Source organism: Heteronotia binoei, chromosome 13, assembly GCF_032191835.1.
Source record: "Heteronotia binoei isolate CCM8104 ecotype False Entrance Well chromosome 13, APGP_CSIRO_Hbin_v1, whole genome shotgun sequence".
Lineage (NCBI taxonomy): Eukaryota > Metazoa > Chordata > Lepidosauria > Squamata > Gekkonidae > Heteronotia > Heteronotia binoei.
This window is the reverse complement of record NC_083235.1, coordinates 51,285,476-51,311,645: the sequence shown is the minus strand read 5'-3', so window position 1 is coordinate 51,311,645 and position 26,170 is coordinate 51,285,476. Positions and strand designations below refer to the sequence as shown.

General features: G+C 40.0%; 1 protein-coding gene across 2 annotated transcripts in view; it reads left to right on the top strand.

The window, feature by feature from the left end:
- ABCA5 (ATP binding cassette subfamily A member 5) overlaps positions 1–26,170 on the top strand; it is a 125,043-nt gene that overhangs the window by 47,645 nt on the left and 51,228 nt on the right. For both annotated transcript variants that reach the window (XM_060252221.1, XM_060252222.1), the window contains exons 18-22: positions 1,522–1,723; positions 3,752–3,921; positions 10,971–11,143; positions 20,386–20,523; positions 22,383–22,496. In XM_060252221.1, the coding sequence (XP_060108204.1) occupies positions 1,522–1,723; positions 3,752–3,921; positions 10,971–11,143; positions 20,386–20,523; positions 22,383–22,496 (797 nt within the window). The remainder of the gene's footprint in view (positions 1–1,521; positions 1,724–3,751; positions 3,922–10,970; positions 11,144–20,385; positions 20,524–22,382; positions 22,497–26,170) is intronic.

Sequence of the window (26,170 nt, the reverse complement as noted above, 5' to 3'; positions counted from 1 at the left end):
AAGGAGAGCCCACCACCTCCCGAGAAAGTCTGTTCTATTGAGGAATCATTCAAACAATCAGGAAGTTCTTCCTAATGTTGAGCCAGAAACTCTTTAGATTTAATTTCAACCCATTGTTTCTGGTCCTACCTTTCGGGGCCACAGAAAACAATTCCACACCCTCCTCTAGATGACAGCCCTTCAGATACTTGAAGATGGTGATCATATCACCTCTCAGCCTCCTCCTCTCCAAGCTAAACATGCCCAGCTCCTTCAACCTTTCCTCATAGGACTTGGTCTCCAGACCCCTCACCACCTTCGTTGCCCTCCTCTGGACCCATTCCAGCTTGTCTATATCCTTCTTAAAATGTGGTGCCCAAAACTGAACACAGTACTCCAGATGAGGTCTTAATAGAGCAGAGTAAAGCGATACCATCACATCACGTGATCTGGACACTATACTTCTGTTGATACAGCCCAAAATTGCATCTGCCTTTTTAGCCACTGCATCACACTGTTGACTCATATTCAGCATATGATCCACTAAGACCCCTAGATCCTTTTCACACATACTACTGCTAAGACAAGTCTCCCCCATTCTATAACCATGCATTGGATTTTTCCTACCTAAATGCAGAACTTTACATTTATCCATGTTAAAATTCATTTTATTGGTTTTAGCCCAGTTTTCCAGCCTGTCAAGGTCATCCTGTATCCTGTTTCTGTCTTCTTCTGTGTTTGCAATCCCTCCCAATTTAGTATCATCTGCAAATTTAATAAGCATTCCCTCTATTCCTTCATCCAAATCATTGATAAAGATGTTGACCAAAACAGGTCCCAGGACAGATCCCTAAGGCACTCCACTTGTCACTCCTCTCCAAGAGGATGAGGAACCATTCACAAGCACTCTTTGGGTGAGATCTGTCAACCAGTTACAGATCCACCTAACGGTAACAGGATCCAAACCACATTTTGCCAACTTGTCAACAAGGATAGTATGTGGAACCTTATCAAAAGCCTTAGTGAAATCAAGATAAACAATGCCTACAGCATTCCCCCGATGCAGCAAGGTAGTCACTTTCTCAAAAAAAAGAGCTCAGGGTAGTCTGACATGACTTGTTTTTGAGAAACCCATGCTGGCTCTTAGTAATCACATCCATTCTTTCTAAATGCTCCAGGACCGACTGTTTGATGATTTGTTCTAAAACTTTTCCAGGTATAGACGTCAAGCTGACAGGTCGGTAGTTACCCGGATCCTCTTTTTTCCCCTTCTTGAAGATGGGGACAACATTCGCCTGCCTCCAGTCTTCCGGCACCTCTCCTGTTCTCCAAGAATTTTCAAAAATAATAGCCAAACCTATGCTTATTTACCTGGAAATGAATCCCTCTGGGTTCCATGGAAATGACTTCCAAAGATGCTTAAATTTGCAGCCTTAGTATGTAAATGCAATTTCAACTGATATAGCATCAAGTGTCATGGACCAATGATCTGCTCACTAGAGATACATTTTCATGTCTGACCAGTTTTCTTATCTTTTCTAGATTTTAGTGTATTTAACCCACAGCAATCTGAAGATGAAATAGATGCAAAATCTATTGGTGAATTAGAGCAAAGCCTACTGATACTATCTGAAACAAAATCTCGTGCCGTGAGCAACAAGTCTCTGTGGAAAAAGCAGGTCTCAACTATGGCTAAAGTTCATTTCCTTAGTTTACAACGCGAGGTTAAATCAGCAACTGCAGTGTAAGTGTCTCAGGCTTGTGCTTGCTTGGCCAAGATTTTATGGTGTGAGACACAGAAATAAGTGGCACAGTGATAGCAGAGTTGCTGCATTGTTAGTTCTTTTTATAGCAGATTGGTTATAGTATGTATCTGAAGAAGTGACTCGTATCTGAAGAAGTGAGCAGTGTCTTCACTTCAACAAAATTGGTGGTAGGCTCATACCCTACCACCAATTTTGTTAGTCTTTAAGGTGCTACTGGACTCTTACTCTTTTCTACTGATTATAGTATATGTCATATTCAAGGGCACAGTGTATAAAAGAATTGTCACTGGGCCTAAAAGAGCCCTGTTTTGACTTCACTACCACATCATTATGGATATCTGGAGATATGTACATACTTCCCTTGTCCTCATGCAGTCCTTTGTTTTTGCTTGATATTTGTGTAAAGTGCTGTCAGGTGGCAGCTGACTTACGGTGACCCCATTGCATTTTTCAAGTCAAGAGACAAATATATATGATTTGCCATTGCCTTCCTCTACATAACACCTTGGAATTCCTTGGTGGTCTCCTATCCAAATATTAACCAGAGCAGGCCCTGCTCAGCTTCTGCTGTCTCAGGCTAGCCTGGGCAATCCAGGTCAGGGCCGGCTTACTTCAAGTTGCTCAAATGTAAGTATGTTTCATTGGGAAAATGTGCCTCCCCGATTCCTGTAACGGCCAAAATCTGCTTACATATCTGTCCCATTGTGCTAGGGAGATGCCAGGAGGAAATCCCTGCATGGGAAGCTGGGCCATGTTCTATGTATTTTATTTATTACTTTTAAAAAAAAATTGTAAATGAGTCTTCAGAGAAAGGGGAACTAGAAATCCAGATAAGAATGCCAAATCCTTTATATCACTAGATCTCCTGGATTGCTGCCTCGGTACAGCTGTTCACAGGATTAGAGTTCCAGGTTGGTAGCTGTGTTGGTCTAAAACAATAAAACAGTCCAATGACACCTTTAAGAAGAACAAAGTTTTATTCAGGGTGTGAGCTTTTGTGTGCATGCATACTTCCTTAGACAGAATGAAATGGAAACAGAAATAGCAATCTTACATATCAGACTCCAATTTTGACATAATTATGTCTTTGTGATGTTGTTCTCCCCAGTTGACCCCAACAGGTGATAGCCATTTAACTAAGCTTATTATTCTTTTAATCTGTTGAAATCTTCATTATTCTGTATACTTACTTACTGCTCACCTTCTATATGTAAGAGTGTTATTTGTGTTTCCCTTTCATTCTGTCTGCAGAAGTGTGCATGCACATGGAAGTTCAACCCTGAATAAAAAAATGCCATTGGTCTTAAAGATGTTATTGGACTCTTAACTTTATTCTACAGGATTATAATGTTAGACTCTGACTGAGTGAAATAATTACATGTACTGTAAGTGTGGGCAGAAGATAGGCCACAGGCCAGGAAATCCACCTTATGCTGACTGGTTTCTTCTTGGCTAGGTGGATCTTCGTCTGATCCAGCAAAACGCTGGGTTAGAGGCAGTGATTTATTAATGCAGGAAGTCTTTTTTGTTTGAAGTTTATTTCTGGGGCTGTGGGACCCACAAAGTCTAATAATCATGAGGGTTGGGAAGCTGCAGGGGGAGGGATGTGAAAGAACTCCTTTCTTCTGCTTTTTTCATTTCATTTGCGCTGATGGAAGCAGAAAGGAACAATTATACACCTTCCCTTCTCCCCACTGAAGCTTTGTGACTCTCATGGCTGTTAGTCCAAACAGGTCCTGTGACCCCAGGAATAAACTTTCCTGAAATCAGAAGGGGCTGCTGAGGGTAGTAGAATGTGGGAAAGATCCATAACCGTGCCTTCCACTGACAGATTTCTGGATTTAACACACCCTTATACTTAATGTAGAAAAGATCTTGAGTATGCACGTTTGCTTCATAAATTTGAATTGCAGTGTCAGTGGAATTCTGCTGATCTGTAGAAAAGCCACTATTTAAGTAACTTGTAGGTAGTATGGATCATTGTTATTTTTTTTCTTTTCTTTTAGGTTCTTGCTATTCACATTGTTTCTTGTCGTTCAGATTCTTTTGTTTCTTATACGGCATTACTTAAAAAATGCTGTGGTACCTATCAAGCTCTCTCCTGACTTGTACTTCCTTAAGCCAAAAGATGTTTATCACAAGTACAAAACGAGTCTCCTCATTCAAAATTCCACTGGTAAGAAGGAAATTCATTTTAACTACAGCCACTCATTTTTATTTATTTGGTTAGTTTTCTCTCCAACCCCCTCCCCCCCCAAGAGTTCTGCTCACTGATTAGTGTGGCATACGGGCTACAAATACTTCCAGTGTGGGATCACAGTAATTCCTGCAACAATGCAGAACTTTCAGTTTGATTAACATAATATCTTTTCTCGTTCCTAGAACTCTGTGTGCTATATGACATACATTATGTATCATCTCAATATATCTAATTCTTAGTATGGCCAAATCTGTGGAAATTTAAATCCAAAGATTGGGGCCATGGACAGACAAGATCTTTCTGCAAACCTGAGAAAAGACTCTGGTCTGCAGAAAAATCTGAAATCTTAAAAAAAAAAAAAAAAACTTTCCATGTTTGAACTTTCCAAAACGATAGAAGCAGTGTCTGTAGCCTAAAAAAATGAATGGCCTCATTGGTCATGCAGAGTAACCACACCAGTATTGCCAACCTTCAAGCCTTGGTTTCTGTCAGTAAAAGGGGGAGGTGGCAGGCCCCTTTCCAGGGCTGTTTTGGCTTTCAGCATCAACCACTGAGTTACTGGCTACCACATGATTTCATAACTCACCCAGTTCCACCTGCTTGCTGTTGTTCAGCAGCAGCTATCCCATGATAGCCAATGTAGTATAGTGGTTTGATTTTCAGAAGAGAATCAGGGAAACCTAGATTTGAATCCCCATTTTGCCATCAAAGTTCACAGGGTAACCAGTTATACACTCTCAGTTACCTCACACAGTTGTTGTGTGAATGAAATGGAAGAGATGAGAAGGATGTAAACTGGTTTGGGTCATCATAGTGGAGAAAAGTGGAGTATAAATGACATAAATAATATGACTGATGATAGGAGATGGATAAACGGTGGGTTGATGGTGGATGGGAAGAAGAGAAGGAAGCAGAGAAACTTTGAGAATATGGGGACTGCCAGAAGGAGAGAAAGAAGAAAAGGCATGGGAAGAGGAAATTCCCCTCCAGACCAACTCACCCTTGTGCAACTGGGCTCATCCTGGCTGGCACTGCACAGCTGGTGTGCTCGAGGACTTTATTGACATAGCTATAGCTATTTGGGGAAAACCTGGAAAACATATACAGAGTCAACTAGGACAGAGTTTTCCCAGGGAGAGGATGCTATAGGGAGGAGAGAAGGAAAGTTAAAGACAGGGGAAATAAATTGTGTGTGGTAAGAAAGCAGGAATTGTACATTCCCATATAGGGACCGTGCATGCATAGACCATCCTTGAAGAGAAATTTCTAGACTGAAAAGCATTCCTCCACTTCGGCATGCAAAGGGAGGCATTCTCACCAAAACTTTCATGTGCCATGAGGAAAAAGAGGCTTTTTTCCTCAGTTTGTTTTTGCTGCCATGCTGAGAGGATGTGATCTAGTTTTGCTGCTGTTGTTTCCTCACCATTTCTGCTTATTTCAGGTGGCTCAAAAGGCATTCTTTAAAAAGCATGCCCATTATGGGACAAAGATGACTGGAAAAGATAAATATCCTTTCTCATCTGTTTGGGAGAATCGGATAATGTCAGTGCCTGCCGCCACTGCCAGCAGTTCACTCCCAAGGTGAGGAATGATAGGGCCTCACTTCTGGAAGCCACACCTTGGGATAGGCCTCTCCAGCTCCAACAAGCCAGCATCAAAGTCATCTGCTGTGTTGGAGCATTCTTCAGAAATGGAATTGGTATCCTTGGTTATGACAATGAACCCACATAGATGTCATCCTACATGTCCATCAATTTCACATCAGACTGCTTCAGAACCACCGCCCAAGAAAGTTAATCAAAACACCTTGACAAGGAATCCATACCATCATGGCCCAAACAGCAATAGAGACCTCTGTTGTTTCCTCACTCTGAGGTATCTGAACCAATAGCGTTGGAAGGAAATCTGCCGATTCCTCAGACTCTGTCTTTGCATCTTCGGGATCCAGAGGACTCTCTATTGGTGGGTGAAGTATTATCTGACCTTCCTCACCATTTCATGTCATCAAGGAAGAAGCCCATTCTGTCCCACTGCATTCAGGCCCTCCCCATGCAGTTCCAACTCAGCCTCCTGTCTATGACATGCCCTAGTCCATATTGTTTTAATCTGGCCCATGGCCTTCTTAACCTTACCCACCTTATGGTCCTGCAAAGGGGGATTCATACAACATTCCTCAAATGCATTCTTAATCTCTGACCTCAGTTCTGTACCATCTGCCCACCTGTCATGCAGTTTAATCCTCGTTTTTCTGGAACATCAGCTTTCTGACTTGGAATGTGAGGAAGAGACCTCCCACTCTGACATTGGTTCTGAACTTTTCAGAGCTATCCCTATGAAGACCTCCATCTATACTCAGAGCAGGTGCTGTGGATGGCTAAATCTTTGGAAATGGATTTTTTTCATCCAAGCTGAAAACATAGTATACAATCCCGAGTGCCCTTGTTCTGATGCTCCAGTGAGAGCAACATTTCCTATGCTCAAGGATTTTATTGACATAGCTGTGGCCATTTGGGAAAAACCTGGAAAACATATACAAAGTCAAGCAAGACAATTTCATGTTTCTCTTTATTCTCCATCTTCCCTCATCATGGAATAAGCACAAGTGAGAGATGGAAGATGGATGCTTTGGACTGCAAGCTGTATTCTGCAGCAGTTCTGAATCTCTGCATTGCAAATTACCAGGTCATTATGGCCACTTACCTGTTACTTTCCTGGAAGGGAATGTCATCTTTGAATTGATACCAGTGGGAAAATGTGCATTGGCAGTTAAGCTGTGAAAACAGCACATGAATGTTGGGTGACATGTGGGAGGTTGCTCTGCATAGTCTATAGCATCTGCAGTAACAGTGCCTCCAGTATCAAGTGCCAAAGTAGAAGACTTATCTGTCGAAGGTAGTCATCTCCTCTTGTTGAAGACTGACAACACTCTGGCACAAATAAGAAGAAATAAGTAGACTGCAAAATCTTTGGGCATTACTACCTCACATGCTCAGCCCTCCAACTGCGTTATCACTACCAGCAACCGCATCACAGAGGAGTTTTCTGCAATAATGTCCTTCTTATCAGTCCTATCCACTACCTCAGCTTCAAGGGAAGAAGAGAGCCTCCAGACCTAGAGTAAAACTGTCTTACCCATAGTCTCCTAAGGAGTCCCTCAAAGCCAGTAGTCCCTCTTCTGAGTTACAGAACTATGTCCGGTGTCTCATCTAGCATTTTCAGAGAAATTATTGCCTTTCTTGTCTTGGAAGGATGTTACCTCAGATTCCTGGATTCTATACATTATACAATGACTACAGGCTGGAATGCCTACACAGACTTACTTTGGATTCTTCCCATGAAAGCCACTTGACTGATTCAGATGGATAGCCCCATGTTGGTCTGCAGTAGCAGAACAAAGTTTGAGTCCAGTGGCACCTTTAAGACCAACAAAGTTTTATCCAAGGTATAAGCTTTCATGTGCAAACACTGAGTGCTTGCACATGAAAGCTTATACCTTGAATAAAAGTTTGTTCATCTTAAAGGTGCTACTGGACTTAAACTTTGTCCAGAACAGTTAGCTTTGACCTTGCAGGACCTTAATAGCATAAGGGTTCCCAACTAACCTCTGTAGGGGATTCTATTTTTGATGTCTTCTGATTCCTTAAGAGGGATGGAGGCCTTAGGCCTATTCTGGATCTGTGTGCTCCTAATAAGCTTTTACATGTGAAAAGGTTCTGCACGATTACATTGCCAGTTGTGTTACAGATGTTGAAATTAAATTTTTGGTTTGTGATTCTGGATTTGAAGGATGCCCACTTCTCTGTCTCTATTCACCCAGATTATAAGGAGTATCTTCATTTTCACTGTGCAGAATTTTTTTTTCCATTACACAGTCTTGCCCTTTGGACTAACCACTGCTCTGCACATTTTTACAAAATGTATAGTGGTGAACATATGAAGCTGCCTTATACTGAATCAGACCCTTGGTCCATCAAAGTCAATATTGTCTTCTCAGACTGGCAGTGGCTCTCCAGGGTCTCAAGCTGAGGTTTTTCACACCTATTTGCCTGGACCCTTTTTTGGAGATGCCAGGGATTGAACCTGGGACCTTCTGCTTCCCAAGCAGATGCTCTACCACTGAGCCACCGTCCCTCCCCTTTTGTGAACTAAGAGTTGTACCATATTTCCTTACCTAAACAACAGGTTGCTGGTTGATTCTTCAGCAGAGACCCTATCAACTTACTGACATTTGACACTGCTGTGCCTAAGCTAGGTCTAGCAGTTAACTAGGAAAAATCCAAGCTCTGTCCTGAAACAATACTGTTTATTGGGGCTATCTTGGATTCCACTCTCAGTAGACCATTTTCCCCACCTGACCATGTGTCTGTTTTAAAGTGTATGATCTCAAGATTTTTATGCAACTGGTTTTAGTCTGTCTTTAGCATCCAGAGGCTGTTAGGCCTCACAAAATTAACCACCAGTTGTCTCTTTGATCATGCCTCATTTAAGGCCACTTCAAAAGTGCTCCACCTGCATTTCATGTGTTTACAAATGGGATAGGTTTTTCTCCTGGTTGATGGGAAAGGGCCACAATGCCGTCATCTATGATTAATTTTTGATTACCACCTCTACCTGAAGTAGTTAGGGTTGGCACCTTCTTCTGTAAAAGTACACTTGGAAGCCATCTCTCCTTTTCATGAGTTTATAGATGGTACCATTATTTTTTTCTCCACTACACCACTAGGCAATTCCTGAAAGGTCTTTATAACCTTCATCCATGCATGGCCCCTATTATCTCACAGTGGACTCTACTGTTGGTCTTATTGCAAGTGATGCTATCTCCTTTTGAGCTAATAGCTACATACTCTGTCTCTTTACTCTTCCTAAAAGTTTGTTTCCTAGTTGCTATTACTTCAGCCAGAAAAGTTGCCGTTACCTCAGCCAGAAAAGATCCTCCTTCTACCCAGTTTTCTTCCTTGATAAAGTCACGTTGCAGTCAAGTTTTCTGTTCCTCCGGAAGATAGTGTGTAAGTTTCACCTGGCCCAGGTTATTACCCTCCCAGTGTTTTTTTCCAAACCTGTTCTCCCTAGCAGACAGTTCTCTACATAGTTTGTATGTCAAAAGAGTGTTATTGCATTATTTACAAAGAACTCCGGGTTTTTAAACAGGTCTAGAGTTTATCTGTTATTCAGGTCCCTGCAATGGCTATGCTGGTTCATCTCAGACTGTCATGCTGGATATCCAGATCATCAAACTCTGTTATCACCAAGTGGGAGTCTCCTGTACGTTGTCCATTCAAGCTCACCCCACTTTGGCTTAGGCTTTGACTGCTTTTCTTCGCATACATCGGGATGATGTCTGCAGAGTAACTACTGGATGATGTCTGCAGAGTAACTACTTGAACTTCCACTGATCCTTCATCTATCATTATGCTATGAACCCAAATGGCAGAAGAGAATCAGCAGTTGGCAGAGTTGCTCTACATTCTCTTCTTAGTCAAGAAGAAAGCTGCACTACACCCTTTTCTTAATTGAGAGGCTTGCTCCCACCTCCTTAGTAGCTTGTTATGCTCCCAATGTGGGGCTACACAGAAGATCAAAGATGAAAGGAGGTTGCACTTAACTGTAACTGTTGTTTGTCAAGTTTTCTTCTGTGCAGGTACACATTGCCTCCCTTCTGCCCTGCTTTGAGATCTTTTATACATTTTTTTGAGTTTCCTGCAGCTCTGGAAAACTGAGGGGAAACAGCACTTCTCCCTCATGGCATGTTGGTTTTGGTATGAAAATGTCACCTCACACACCAACAGTAAGAAGGTCCATTTTAGTCTCTAGAAGCCAGAAAGTTCTCTCTTAGGACAGCCTGTGCATGCACAGTCACAATGTGCATCTGCACATAAGACAATTTGATGAACAACAGTTAGAGGTAAGTGCAATCCTGTTTTCCCATTGGGTACAGTGGGAAGGGATTGCAGGAAAGTAATATAGCTGTTTTTTTTAAAAAAAAAACCTTGGGAGAGCTAATATAATTGTCTCTCTGTCCACAGTCCTAAACAGAGCCATGTGGTGCAGAGTGTTAAAGCTGCAGTACTGCAGTCCTAAGCTCTGCTCACGACCTGAGTTCGATCCCCGGCGGAAGCTGGGTTTTCAGGTAGCCGGCTTGAGGTTGACTCAGCCTTCCATCCTTCTGAGGTCGGTGAAATGACTACCCAGCTTGCTGGGGGGAAAGTGTAGATGACTGGGGAAGGTAATGGCAAACCACCCCGTAAAAAGTCTGCCATGAAAACGTTGTGAAAGCAACGTTACCCCAGAGTTGGAAATGACTGGTGCTTGCACAGGGGACCTTTCCTTTTCCCCACAGTCCAAAGTTCTATTTGGTTCCTGAGGTGCACATAAGTTCTTAAACAAGGACCTTCATGTTAGCTGAAATCCCAGTGGTATTTCTATATGCACTTTAGAGATATACATATAGAGCTTTCTTTGGGACTGCCTCTCCCCATATGAACCCCCCCCTCCCCGGTTCTGAGATCTGCTGCTTAACATCTTCTTATAGTCCATGGTCCTAAGGACACCCATAGCTCCTGGTCCTAAGAACGCCCGGCTGGCTACAACGAGGGCCAGGGCCTTTTCGGTCCAGGCTCCTATCTGGTGGAATGAGCTCCCACTGGAGACCCAGGCCCTGCGTAACTTATCAAGGTTTCACAGGACCTGTAAGACAGAGCTCTTCTGCCAGGCTTTTAATTAACCCAGCAGGTGTCCTTTGAAAATCATCACTTCCTCCAGCATTTTACTATTATGATGTTATGTTATGCTGTTAGCCATCAGCCACATGCTGTTTACTGCCTATGTCTGTAAGATGGTTTACTGTGCTGCTCCTGTTTCATAACATCTATTTTTATGATATTATTTTAATTGTTGTTTTATTGTTGTAAGCCGCCCTGAGCGGCTTAATAACAAATTAAATTTGTTATTAAGAATGGGAGAGCTATTGCGTATTCAGAGCTGTATGCACAAAATGTCTTTACTGATATGTCACTTTCTTCATTTAGAATCAGATATTGAGGACGTCATCAGATCACTTGAAAGTCAAAATATACTAACGGAGATCTTCAATGGCAGTGATTATGTATCGTCTGCACAACACACTACAGCATTGAATCGAAGTGGTTATGTTTCGGTTGCCCCCCACAGTGCAGCAATAAATGTGTTTCATACAGATAATGTGAGAAAATATGCATGTTTTAGTTAAAACAATTTTTATTTAGTAACATATGGTAACAATATCTTATTCCTGCATCATTAATAACTTCTTTTTATCTATCCCATATATTACTTTCTAACCACCCCTCCCCCCGTTACTTGACCCCCGCCGGTGTTATTTACTTATAATACTAATATTAAAAGGTACCCTTAACTAATAAAAACAAAAATTTACATTCTTCTTCCTTCTAAGACTTAATCATTATCAAAAATTTTCCAATGTCCTTTTATTTTCCACTCTTTTTCTACATATCTTCTGAACTTTTCCACTCTATCTTAAAAACTTTTATGTCATAGTCTCTTAGAATTCTTGTTAATTTGTCCATTTCACTCCATGTCATAACTTTTAAAAGCCAATCCCATTTCTCTGGTATTTTTTCTTGCTTCCACAACTGCACATACAATGTCCTAGCAGCTGAAAGCAAGTACCAGATTATAGTTCTATCTTCTTTTGGAAATTTTTCCATTTGTAATCCCAACAGAAAAGTCTCTGCAACTTTCTTAAATTAATATCCCAAGGTCCTAGAAATTTCTTGTTGAATCATCTGCCAATACTTTTTTGCTCTTTCACAAGTCTACCACATATGGTAGAAAGAACCTTCATGTTTTTTACATTTCCAACATCTGTCTGGCATATTATTATTCATCTTTGCCAACTTTTTAGGAGTCGTATACCATCTATGCATCATTTTAAAACAGTTCTCTTTAATACTATGACACGTCGAAAGCTTCATAGAGTTCTTCCACAAATATTCCCAAGTTTCCATCTGTATTTCTTTATTTACATTAATTGCCCACTTAATCATTTGAGATTTCACTACTTCATCTTCCGTAGACCATATTAAAAGTAATTTATATAGTTGAAATTTATATATGAAATTAATTTTTTGTTGTCTCCAAGCAGAACTTTTTCCATTTCTGTTTCCTCTTTTCTTATTCCTTCCGTTTTAATATTATCCACCAAGCTCTTTATTTGTTGCATTTGGAACCAATCATATTTATTATTCAACTCTTCAGCAGTTTTCAATTCTATTTTGCCACTTTGTATTTTTAATAGTTGATTATATGACAACCACTTTTCTTCACCCATCTCAGCTGTTATTTTTATTACTTCTGCTGGCACTATCCATAACTGTTTTCTCTCATCTCCATATTTCTTATATTTCATCTATGTATTTAGCAAATTATTTCTTATATAATGGTGAGAGAAAAAAAATCCATCTTTTTCCCCCATAATACATAAAAGCGTGCCAGCCAAATTTATTTCCATGACCTTCCAACGCTAAGAGGTTTTTTTTTTTAACAGCATCATCCATTCTTTTATCCACACTAAACAAACTGCTTCATGATATAATTTTAAATCTGGTAATTGGAATCCACCTCTCTCTTTTGCATCTGTTAAAATTTTCATTTTAATCCTTGGTTTCTTCCCAGCCCACACAAACTCTGGAATTTTTCTTTGCCATCTATTGAATTGTTTACTGTTTTTTTACAATTGGGATAGTTTGAAACAAATACATTATTCTTGGTAGAATATTCATTTTAATTGCAGCTATTCTGCCCAGCAATGACAAATTAAGTTTATTCCATTTTAATATATCTTCATCCATTTTATGCCATAGCTTCTCATAATTATTTTTGAACAAATCAATATTCTTCATTGTTATCTCCACACCCAAATATTTTACCTTAGAGGTAACTTCACAACCCGTTAGCCTCTGGAATTCCTTTTGTTTATTTACTTGCATATTTTTACATAGAAGTTTTGATTTTTCTTTATTAATACAAAGTCCCGCCAATTCCCCATATTCTTTTACTTTAGCTAACAACAAAGGTGTGACTTGTATGGGATTTTCATTTATAAACATTATATCATCTGCAAATGCTCTATATTTGTAAGTAAATCCTTTTACTTTTAATCCTTCTATTTCTTTATCTTCTTGGATTTGCATCAGTAAGATTTCAAGAGTCATTATAAACAACAGTGGGGAAAGCAGAACAGCCTTGTCTTGTACCTTTGCTAATTATCATGTCTTCTGTAAGATCTGCATTTATACATAGCCCTGCACGTTGTTCAGTATATATTGCTTTTATCATCCTTATAAAGTTTTCCCCCAACTCCATTTTCTCCATTACTGCAAACATAAAGTCCCAGTTTAAATTATCAAATGCTTTCTCTGCATCCGCAAAGAATAATGCTACTTCCTTTTCTGGATGTCTTTCATAATATTCTACAATATTTACAACAGTTCTAATATTGTCTCTTATTTGCCTTTTGGGGAGGAACCCCACTTGGTCTTCCTTTATAAGATTTGTCAAATGTTGTTTAAGCCATTCTGCCAAGGTTCTTGTATATATTTTATAGTCATTATTCAATAGTGAGATTGGTCTATAATTTTTTACATTTGTGACATCTCTATCTTCCTTTGGAATCAACGAAATAACAGCTTCCTTCCATGTATTTGGTATTTGCCCTTTTAATCTTATCATGTTCATCAATTTCTGAAGTTTTGGTATTAACTCCTCTTTAAAGGTTTTTAAAAAATTTAGCTGTATATCCATCTGGCCCAGGTGCTTTTCCATTTTTCATTGCATTAATTGCTGCTTCAATTTCTATTTTTCAATTGGATCATTCAAAACTTTTCCCATATTTTCTGTTAAGGGTGCTGTTTTAATCTTTTGTAAATACTCTTCCATCTTTTCTTTCTTTATTTTAACACCCTTAACTAATTTGGCATAATACTTAAAGAATTCTCTTTTTATTCCTTCTTGAGCTACCACCTCTCTTCCATCCACCACAATTTTATTGATAATTTTACTTTCTCTCTTTTTCTTCAGTTGCCTGGCCAAATATTTTCCAGGTTTATTTGCTCCCTCAAAAGATTTCTGTTGCAATCTTTTCAGATTCCATTCCAGTTCTTTATTTAACAAATGTCTCATTTGTGTTTGTAATATTGTAATCTACCTCATTATTTTCTTTTTCCCTGGCCTTTTTCTCAGTTCCACTACTTTTTTCTTTATTTCATTTTGAATGTCCAGCATCTGTTTTTCTTTTGCCCTCTTATCTTTATTATTTAATGTAATCAATATTCTTTTCATTACTGTTTTATAAGTATCCCACACCATCTGAAATTCTATATCTTCTTTATCGTTTATTTGGAAGAAAGCTTTAGTTTCATTTTCTAGAGATGTCACTATTCCTTTATTCTGTAGTAAATCTTCATTCAATCTCCATCTTCTCGACTTCTCAGGATTAAATTTCCTCCATATATCCTCCAAGTTTCTTGTTTGACCAATTAAAAAAAAAGACTTTGGCAATTTTCCTTCCTTATTATTCCCCCCCCCCCAAAACCTATCCAGTGTGTTCTTAATTGTTCCATTAAAGTCCCCCAGTATCAAAACTTGATCATATGTCACTTCATCAAATTGTTGTATAATGTCTTTTAAAAAAGCATCCTTTGCTCCATTTGATGCATACAGTCCCAGTAACAACGGTTGTTTTTTTTTCATTTAATATTATTTCTACCGCTACAAATCTTCCATCTTTATTTTTAAACACTAATTTCGGATCCAATTCTTGTTTAATATAAAAAATCACTCCCCTTTTCTTCTGTTCAGCCAGTGAATGAAATTCTAGTCCCAATTGCTTATTCCATAAAAAATTGTAATCTTTTTGTTTGATATGTACTTCTTGTAAACAAACTATATTACAATTTTGCTTTTTAATCCAATGAAACGTTGCCTTTCTTTTTTGTGGTGAATTTAGTCCATTTGCATTCCAAGATAATAATTTGTAATCCATCATGGTGCAAATTCTTTATGTTCTTCACAAAATCCATGCAGTTCCTGTGTGCTTGTAATTGTAATCCTTTTTCCTTGTAGCTCAAAGCTCAAACCTTCAGGTATTATCCATTTATACCTCATTTCAATGTACCGTAATTTTTCTGTCAATTTCTTATATGCTCTTCTGTCATTTATCACTTGTCTTGGCAACTCCTTCATAATTCTTACTCTGCTGCCTCCCACTATCAATGTCTTTTCAAAGTTTTTAGTCATGATTTTTCCCACCATTTCTTTTGTCATATATCTTATAACCACATCTCTTGGTAGATTTTTTTTTTTTTCATATAGTGAGTTCACTCTACATATAGTCATACATGTTTCTAGTCCCTTCAGGATCTTCCTCCAAAAATTCTGCAATTATTTTTATTATATATTCTTTCAAATCAGTTTCTTCATCCTCAGGTACTCCTCTCAGACGTATCTGGGTCTCCATCAATCTGCAGTCATGAATTGCCACTTTTTCTTGTATTTTTAACAAGGTGGAATCATGTACTTTCACTCTCCCTTCCACCTCTTGCACTTTTTTTGATGTCACCACGGTCTCATTTCTGAGATCCTCTATATCTTTTTTTAGCTCTTCAATATATTTTCTTATTTCTTTTTTGGAAGCAGTTATCATCTCCTTCATCCCTTTCATTATCCTGGCTTCCATTGCATCTAGTTGGTCCTGCATTTTCTCCAGTGAAGCAGTCCTTGCACAGGTTTGCTTGTGGTCTGACATGTAAAAACATCGAAAATTTTGACCTCACCAAATTAAATTTCAACTATCAGATTTAAAAGAGTGAGGCTTGCGCTTTTCAATAAGCCTAATTTCGCTGTCCTCAGAGCCTCCTGGGCTCAGATATTAATTTTTAAAGTTTTTATTTTTTCCGAAATGGCGGTCGCGACTTTTTACCTCACTTTAAAGTTTTTTTTCCTTTTTCCTCTAGAGGCTTCTAAAATGGTTATTAACAGTAATGTTCCAATAGTATTTACCTTATAATCATCACCTCTGTCGGCTCCACCAATTTTTAATGTCCTGAACGCTTTAATTTTTTTTTAAAATTTAGCCTCCTAGCAATGGCCGCCGATGTTTTTCTATGATATTATAGTCCTAGAGTAGGCTGGCTGCTTCAATGATTTCCCTTTTCCATCCAATACTTCCTGCTTTGCTTGCTACCAAATCCCGTTTTTGCTGGTAGAGAGATCTCACGATACTTGACGTATTTCCTGTGTTGGCTGTGGGAGCTGCAAATCTATGACAATGGGGCTTTTTCTCCAAAACTGCAAGTAGACCAAACAATAAATTCCTTTCCACTTTTTAGCACTGTCCTTTAAATTTACAAAGTCCAAATTTCGCCCCTTCTCCCCTTCTTCTTCCAAGCTTTCTAGATTTCAATTTCCCACCTTCTAATTTGTTTAACTTTAATTAGTCCTGGAATAAAAGATAGAAATCTGTACCTTTTCTGTAGTTATCCAGATCAACACCGGTCTTATATAGCTTTAGATGTTTAGCAGTATCAAAGATTAGGATCCTATCGAGCGTATGTCAAATAAATGAATCTGGAGACTTCTGCAGATGATGAAAATGCAACTCGTCTCCTGAGACCCCTCAAAGCCTCAAAGGAGCCCCCCCCCTCCCGGGACTCCCTTTTAGCCAAGGTAAATCTCCTCAAAGTTTCCTGTGCATATCTTGGACTGATCTCTGACTAAGAAAAGTAGGCAGTAGGCATTAGATTGCCTTCTACTACCCCGAACAGAAGTTCCAGCCTACTCCCCTTCTGAGAAGCAGTTCAACTTGGCATTTTCCAACCCTGGAAGTCCAGAAAATATGCATGTTTTATTTAATTACTAGTCCTGGGGAGTGGAGGGATAAGAGATGGTTATACATATTATACTGTTTCAGTATTGCAGCTATATTATGTTTATTTCTTTATGAGCTGACTTTCTAAACAAGGGGTCAGGGTGACATAGAAAGATGAAAGTAGATGAAAACAGTGGTACAAGAACCAGAGAACTTTTTGTCTGTGGCTCTTAGCCTTGGGATCAGGCCTGAAGAAGCTTTTACATTCCTGTATGTGTTGCTGCTTTTGGCTTCAGGTAGCTACTAGGGCAGGCATGCAAGTTCCAGGTTACATCAACAAACAAAGGAAATTGTAGGGTGAAGAACCCAAATTGTAGGGTGAAGAAATCCACTTGGAAGGTGAATGCTCAACACTAATTTCAGATTTAACACATTGTTGACAAGATACCAAAACTAATCACACCTACAGATCATTACCCATTTATGATGGTGCATATGAGAACAAATGATATGGCTGTGAACTCCATCAAAAGAATTAAGGCTGACTGTGAAGTTCTCAGGAGAAGGCTGAAGGAAATGGAAGCACAGTATTCTTTTTGATCCTTTCCACTGAGGGAAGAGGAGTACAATGGGAACAGAAGATAATGGAGGGGAACCACTGACTGCATTGGTGGCTTGGAATATAGGACCAGTCAGGGCCGGCGCGTGGGAGTAGGCAGCTGCCTAGGGCACTACCCCGCCTGGGGATGCCACCAGACGACCCCTTACTCCCGCTGCTCGGCCACTGCGCTCTTTGGAGGCTTCCTTAGAAGTGCCACAGGAATGGAGGAGGGCAAATGAAAGGAGGAAGGATGACCCAGGAAATTATTGGCAAGTTAGTCTGACCTCTTTCCCAGGAATGATATTGGACTGGATTTTAAAGCATCTGAAGAACAAGTAGATTTGGTGCTTTTTGATCTTTTTATAAATGAGACCTGCTCAGTAAATTTGTAGATCACACTGAATTGGGAGAAGTAGTGGACACCCTGGAGAATAGCGAATAGAATTCAGAGAGATCTGGACACTCCAGAAAAGTGGCTGGATGTGAACAAGATGCAATTCAACAAGAATAAATGGTAAATATGCAAAGTCAGTGTAACGCAGAGGCAAAACCAGCTAATGTGGTCTTGGAGTGTATCAACCAGGGCCGGCCCTAGACTGTCTGGCACCCTAGGCAAGGCTAGCTTCTGGTGCCCCCCCCCCCCGCACTGATAACATCACCAAGTCACATGGGGAGCTCCCAATTCAGCGCCCCCATAAGGCTGGTGCCCTAGGCAATCACCTAGTTTGCCTACTGATGGGGATGGCCCTGATATCTAGAGGCAAAATATCCAAATTGCAAGACACCATACTCCTGATGTACAAAGCATTGGTCAGGCCACACTTGGAGCACAGTGTGCAGTTCTGGAGGCCTCACTCCAGAAAGGATGTGGACAGCATGGAGCGATTATGATTATCAGGATCTGGAGACCCAATCCGTATGAAGACAGGTGGAGGGACTTGGAAATAGTCTAGAGAAAGGGAGGTTGAGAGGGAACTGTGATGTCTCTTTTCCTCTCATGCAGAGTACCTACCACCCTCTATACTTCTCTCTCAGACAGGTTAAGGGTTACACATAGTTCAGCCCATCATAAGTCCTAGCCTTCTTATCTCTTTAAAAACTTTAGAGAGCCAAAGCTATTTCATCTCTCAGATCCTCATTCATAAAATCAACAAATAAGGTAGCCACTGCCAGCCCCCTTTAATAACATCCTTCACTCAATCGCTTCACAGTTGTTGAGTTCCATTCACACTACTAGTTTATTCACATCCTAAAATCTATATATAGACTGATATCGTCACTGATGTGTGTGTCTTTGTTCCTTTCCATGAGAACAAGGCGTTAACTTCCATTCATGTTTTGAAAATAGCATTGAAGAAATTATGGTAGATTTTACAGTGCTTCATTTCCAATTGAACTTTTGAACTTTCCCTATTTCCACAATTGAGATCCTTGTTACAAATTCACTCTTCAGCCAGATCTAAGCAGTTCATCTCCACAGTTTCACCTCACCAGACATAGGGCGTTTTCACACTGACCTTACTCGGCAGCGACGTACCTCTTCACCGCGCAGCGTCTGCGCGGATTTCGCACACGTTGCTCCGCAGAACCCGGAAGAGCCGCAAAGTCCCGCGGCTTTTGCGTCGCAAATGTAAACTGGCCAAAAACCAGTTTACATTTGAGATGCAAAAGCCGCGGGACTTTGCAGCTCTTCCGGGTTCTGCGGAGCAACGTGTGCGAAATCCGCGCAGACGCTGCGCGGTGAAGAGGGACGTCGCTGCCGAGTAAGGTCAGTGCGAAAACGCTCATACTCTTTTCCGTCTCAGTTTCCTAGCTGCCAACTCCTAGCTGCTCTCTTAACTGATGTTTTCCAGCTATCTCTCTCAAACATTCCATCAGCTCTCTGGTTGCTCTTAGGCAGAGGCAAAATCTAAGCTGCCACAGGGTTGCAATTATTCCCTTTAAGTATCTGAAAAGCTGTCAGAAGAAAGCAATAAGTTGTTTCTGTTGGCAGCAGAGGCCCTCACAATAATGAGTTTAAATTGTGGGTGGAAAGATACTAGCTGAATATTAGGAAAAATCTTTTACAGTGACTAATTCAGAATAGCTGCTAAATAAACCTCTTTGTAGTGGGCTTTTAAATCTCTACTATCTAAAAAACCCTGTTCTGCATGCTAGGTGACCAGATTTGAAAACAATGGGAATTGAAATAAGTATGTATCTGGAAATGTGCAGTAGACTATATGGGATCATATAAACCCTTTTTGGTCATTATTTGTTATTCTGGCATAACAGGTCCAACAGCTACCACCTTAAGAGATGCAGAATTTACCCAGCTGGTCCAGGTCTCAGCTGCTAAACTGTGATAAACAGTTCACCTCTACAGTCTTAGTCCACCACCTCAAAAAAGAAATAAGAACTTGTAATCACTTGCCACTACTAGAGGCTTGTGGGAATACACCTGTTTAGTCCCTTAGGAAACAAAAACATCTCTTTTTATCTTTAAAGACCACCTCCTAGCTTGGTCACACTTGGGAAACTTTGAGCTCAATTGGCAGCCTCTTGCTTCTACCCAAGATCGGGGTACATTAGAGACTGATGCCAGAAGAAAATATTGGCACTTCTTCCTCTGTGCATTCTGGAATTCTCACGCATTGTGCTTTTCATAGATTAATCCCAAATCAGAACAGTATCTTCTCAAAAGAAACACAGTGCAATATTGTTCTCTAGTGTGCTTAGTAACAGTTTTTGCAGCATGATTATCCACATACAATCATTTAGTGGCCATATGTTATTTACCAAGAGGGAACTTTGTTAAATGGAACAAAGAACTACCATACTCTTACAGACTTGTAAAACAGTATGTGAAAGGCACTCTTTTAGAGAAACATCGAGTACTTGCATGAGCGATATACCACAAGTAGGCATAGTCATGTCTCCATTGAAGTCCTTCAGATATGCAAGCTAATTTGTTAAATGTCTGTTGTTATTGTTCCAGAGCTACACCTTCACAGCTGCTTTTAACCGTACCATGGTACATTCTTTACCTGTTGTGATGAATGTCATTAGTAACCTGTATCTGCACAGCTTAAATGTATCTGAAAGCATCAATATCTGGAGTAGCCCTTTCTTTCAAGTAAGTGAATACAAACCCCCAAAGATTGTTATAAAAGTGTCTATAACAGGACAAAGAAAGATAACTAGATAGTTTTTCTTAGCGAGAAGACGATTCTCCTGCTTTTGGTCTATTATTAATTGTTTGTTCTGTTCTGCCCTGACCAGCTTCAGCTGTCTTACACCAAATAGTTTATCCAATAATTTTTTTTTTGCATATGTTGTACTTGTCCACAAGCTCATTAGTGCTCCAGCACGATAACAGTATAAAAATTGGGTTTCTCATTTCCATCTCAATACTCCCCACAACATACCCCTTTCTCTTTCTATCTCTAATGCATTCCTTATAATTAAAAGTAAGCATACACGCAACTGAAATACTTATTAACTATTTAAAACCCAGGTTTCTGCCTTGATGAGGACTCAAAGGAACTAACAACATTGTTCTCTTCTCCTCTACTTTATTCTCATAACAACAGCTCTCTGAGATTATGCTGAGATTGTGTGGCAGGCCCAAGGCCAAACTACAAGCTTCCACGGCAGAGTGGGAATTCAAATCTGAGTCTCTCAGATTCTAGTCTGACACCACTACCATGTAGCCATGTCTTGCTGCCAGGTAGTTGCACAACTCAACCAGGTGGCAGCAGCTACATCACTTGATGGCCAGCTAGCTCAGGGACAATGCCTTAGCCAAGCTGGTATCATGGGGGTGAGAGCAGGGCCTTTTATCAGGCCATTTTGGTCTCCCAATCCCCCTCTCTCAGTCTTTGTGGATTTTGCCATTTGTGGTGTTTCCGGAAGTATCAATCAACTGCCAATCGTGAGGGTGTACAGTACACTATGCTGGCTCTCTGAAATCTTTTGGCATGACCACAAAATAATAAACCACACTTCTGTGTATTGGGACAGTTTACAGATGTATAGACTGGATCACTCCTACCTCTTCTCCTTTCTGAGGGAGTTGGATCACTCCTACCTCTTCTCTTTCCTGAGGGATGATGTTAGCAAAAGTCAGTTCTGAAGCAATGGCCAATGAAATAATTACTATCTAGGTCTTCACTTGGGACCATGAAAAGAATTATTTCAGGTACTCAAAGATGCCTGGCATTTATGAAAAAATGGAAACTTTTTCTGTAAAGAAAAGTTAAAAGTTTCTTTTGTGAAAAAACATAGCTCATATAGGAATGAATGGCCTTTTCCCTTTCTCAGATGTAGGAAGAGTATCATCCCTAGTCCAAAGCTAGAGTCCAGTGGTACCTTTAAGACCAACAATTTTTTTTTCAAAGTGTGAGCTTTCATGCGCAAGCACAGTTCCTGAAACAATGAAATGAAATTAGAAATAGCAGTGGTACATATAGAGGGTGGGTAGTAAATTAGCTTGCAAAATAGTGAAGATGTTTTTAACAGATTAAAAGAATAACAAGCTTGGTTTATGGTTATCACCTGTTTGTGTTCAACTGGGGGGGATAACATAGGTAATAAATATGTCAGAATTGGAGATTTATGTAACTTTAATGGTCAGAACCTGTCATTAGGTTCTATCCATGTCATCTTAAGCATGGAGACAAATGCTACTGCATCGTTTTCTTTGAAGCAGGGTACTGGCTGTGTAGAATATTTTTCTTGTCCCCAGAACAGAGAATCAACTCTAGTGTTTCTGTGCACATATGTTAATTTAGAAAAGGCCTCAGATTTCTTTACACCAGATATTGCCAATTAGATGTATCATGGTCTACCAAGTGTTTGTCTTCACATTTTTGCTGTAGGCAGCCAAAAAGGGGGGGGGGGGGGGGTTTGGCTGGCAAGACCCAAAAGATGGAGATCCAAATCCTGTTTAAGGAGATTTTCCCCTCCCCTAACTTTGAATCTGCTCTTTTGCAGGAATTTACTGATACATTTTCCACAGTAGTGCTTTATTTTGGAGCTGTGTTATTAGGAATCATTGTAACTGGAATGCCACCATATTTTGCCATGGAGAATGCAGAAAACCACAAGGTAACAGTATTAAGATACATTTTTAAAAAATGCATACAGCATATCCTACATATTAGCCCAACACTGAATAACACAAAGAAATTGGTATGATGTAATGAATGAAAAGTAGGAGTGAGCAAGAAATCAGTTAGTTGCTATTATGGCTTATATTAATGGATTTCATACAGAATGCTGGAGCAATTAGTGACTGGTTGATTGTAAGAGAAATTTTAAAGTGCTCTGTATTTAAACAGCAAAAATATTTTTTTTAAAAAAAACCAAAATTGTTACTAGATGGTTTCATTCAGTTTATTATGTTGCCCTGACTTGTTTTCAAGCTGCATTGTTGGGTACTTCTACTAAGAAAACCAGCTCTACAGTAGGATGCACCAGAAACATGTAATGAACTATCAATTTGCATGTTTTTAAATTATACATTAGGGAGAATTTAACTATTGTAAGAGCAGAAATGCAAATTTTTTGCTCAGTCTCATTGTCAAACTGGGGTCTGGAATCTTCCCTTCAGTTCATGACAATTTTAGAGAATTTTCATTTTACCGGGCCACTTGGGTCCTTTGGATCTGTCTTACACCAATTACTCCCTAGTGCAGAGGTGTCAGCCTACAGCCTGAAGACCAGAACCTGCCTGCCCAGGGCTTTAATCCAGCCTGCAAACAAGTAGCAAGTGGGAGAAAAATGGAGGGAACCACCCTTTCAGCTGCTAAGGGGAGTGTGTGTGTCGAGGTTCTATTCTCTCTCCCCCACCCATGAATGAAGTGGATTGTGCCAAAAACCATTCCTATCCAGAAGCCACTCCAGAGTGTTTGTGTGTGTTGTTGGGCTCATTATGTTGCAGCTCTTGGGTGCAGCTGGGTCCACCTCCCCCTCCCCATCTCCTTGCTGTGATGGGTGTGTTTTGTCGGGCTCTTTATGCTGTGGCTCTCCCAAGTGCAACTGGGTCTGCTTCCCCCTCATCTCCTCCCTCTTGCCTTGTTACTCTGTGGGTGTGTGTGCGTATGTGTGTGAAGCAGAGTTTGAGTCCAGTGGCACCTTAAGACCAACAAAGTTTTATGGTACGAGCATTCCTGTGCTTTGTTACAGTGTGTGCGCTGGGCTCATTATGCTGTGGCTATCCTGGGTGTAACTGGATCGTCCTCCTTCCCTCCTCTTTTTCACTGTATTCATGCTGTCATAATCCAGTGTTTCTCAGTAGGAAAATAATGTGCACTGTTTAGATAATGGATAACAACAAGCCAGTAAGGTGGATTACAATGCAAAAGAACAGTGGCAGCACAATATATGAAATACAAAAATACAAAAAAACAAAATATTGTGCACAAACAAACACTCTTAACTGGTGTATATAAAGTTCTATTATAATGAAATGAACAGCCCCCAACAGTGGGCATACATTCATACAGTATAAATAGAAAACAACAGTCTCAAAACAATACTCCAAGGAGGACCCCACACAGTCACGGAGTTTTCCAAAATGAGTGCAAAGACTCAAAAATAATAATGTTCCGCAGGAGTCCCTCCATTGTTTGTTGACTTCTGAAGGACAAATTCTAACCTTCATGCAAACCCCGGATTTGATTGCGTTCCGCTGCTCCTGCAGCTTCCTCGTAAGTCAAACTGCAAACAACAAAAGTGACCGATAAAAACCACCCTAAACCAAAGAGATATTAACAAAAACATACAGATACAGTTGGTAAAACAACCTGAAAACTCCAGCCAAGTTCTTTCTCAAACGCCCATTTAGGTATCTTAATTTGCGGCTTGGGCTACCAGAGCCCACAGCTTTTTTTAAAAAGGACGGACACAGCTGTTGTTACTCAACCATTTAAAGGAGACCACACCACAATCTACCAACATACCCAAGAAACAAAATACATTATATATAACAAGAGAAATCATTGTGTTGATTAAGGCCAGAGGGTTCAATAGTGTTTAAACAATGTATCCACCGTGCCTCTTTTTGTAACATGGTCCTTTGTAAATCACCACCTCTACTTTCACCAATTTTCTGAATCACAAAGAATTTTAAGGCTTCTAAGTTATGATCAGTCTCAGTAAAATGTTGAAGGAGAGGAACACCAGGAACTTGATGGCGAACCCTTGAGATGTGTTCCAAAACACGTGTCTTAATCGCCCTACGGGAACATCCTATGTACATTTTAGAACAATCTCCACAGACCAGGGCATAAATGACCCCTTTAGAGTCACAATTAGTGAAACCTGTCAATTTAATGGTTGTTTGGGATCTAGGATCCACATACTCTTTTATTTGTAGAGAGTACTTGCACGCTTTGCAACCCTTGCAACGGAAATGACCAGGGGGCAATCGAGAAGACGTCTGTGCAGTATTCAAATCCGTATGCACCAAATAGTCCCTTAGATTCCTAGATCTACGGAAACCAATTATAGGTGGGGAGGCACATCCTGCAATGCTGGAAACAATACCCCAATGGCGCAAAATGATATTTTTAATCGCTAATGCCTTCGGAGTATATTGTAATGAACAAAATAATCTTTGATTTTCCCTAGCCTCTCCATTCTGTTTGTTCGAATGCTGAAGCATAAGGGAACGTTCTTGTTTGGCAGCCCTCGTCTCCGCCCCTTTGATGACTGTTACTGGATAACCCCGTTCCTTAAACTGCACTGTCAGTTGGTTACACGATTTTTTATACTCAGTGACTGAGGTGCTGTTTCGTTTCATGCGTAAGAATTGCCCATAGGGTATATTATTGCGCAAAACGGGAGGATGGAAAGAGTCATAATGTAAATACCCATTCTTAGCCACCGCCTTTCTATGGTTCTTAATAGCTAGAGTATTATTAGCAGTGCGATACACCACCGTGTCCAAAAACACAATGGTGTCAGGATCTCTATTAAACGAAAACTTAATGCTAGGGTGACAAGAGTCCATCCATTCAACTAAACTCTCCAATCTTTCTGCATGTTTCATAACCAAAAAGATGTCGTCCACAAACCTAACAAAAAACAATATATCTTCAAAGAAAGGATTTATGTCACTGTTACAATAAAAATCATTTTCCAGCACAGCCATAAACAAACAGGCAATAGATGGCGCCAGAGCGCTGCCCATCGCAACCCCTTTACGTTGCAGAAAAAATTCTTGGTCAAAACGAAAATAGTTGTTTTCAATAATCAGGTCCACTAGCTCCAACAAAAAAGGTGTTGGTGGATCCAAGTCCTCTCTCTGATCCAAATAACACTGAGCTGTACTTCTCAAATCCTCAAAGGGAATATTAGTGTATAATGATTGAACGTCCAATGTTACTAATGAGGCATCTGCAGGGATATAAAAATCCTCAGTCTTAGAGACAAAATCTGTCGTGTCTCTAATAAAACTGGGAATCTTACAAACAAAAGGCTTCAAAAAGTGATCCACAAATTTAGATAGGGGTTCTAATAACGAACCCTTTCCTGACACAATTGGACGACCAGTTCATGTTTTCCCTTAGCTCCTAGGCTTAGAGCATTGACCATGAGAGCAGGCTGAGGAAAGGGTTTGCTCCCCACTCTAGAAAGCATGGAAGCATTGCAAGAGTGTTAATGTTTTAAGCATGTTTGTATTTTAAATTTAAAAATATCTTTAATTGGGTTTGCCCATGGCTTTTATAAGTTTATGTCTCTGCTACTTGGCATTAAATTTTATGATAGGCATGGCC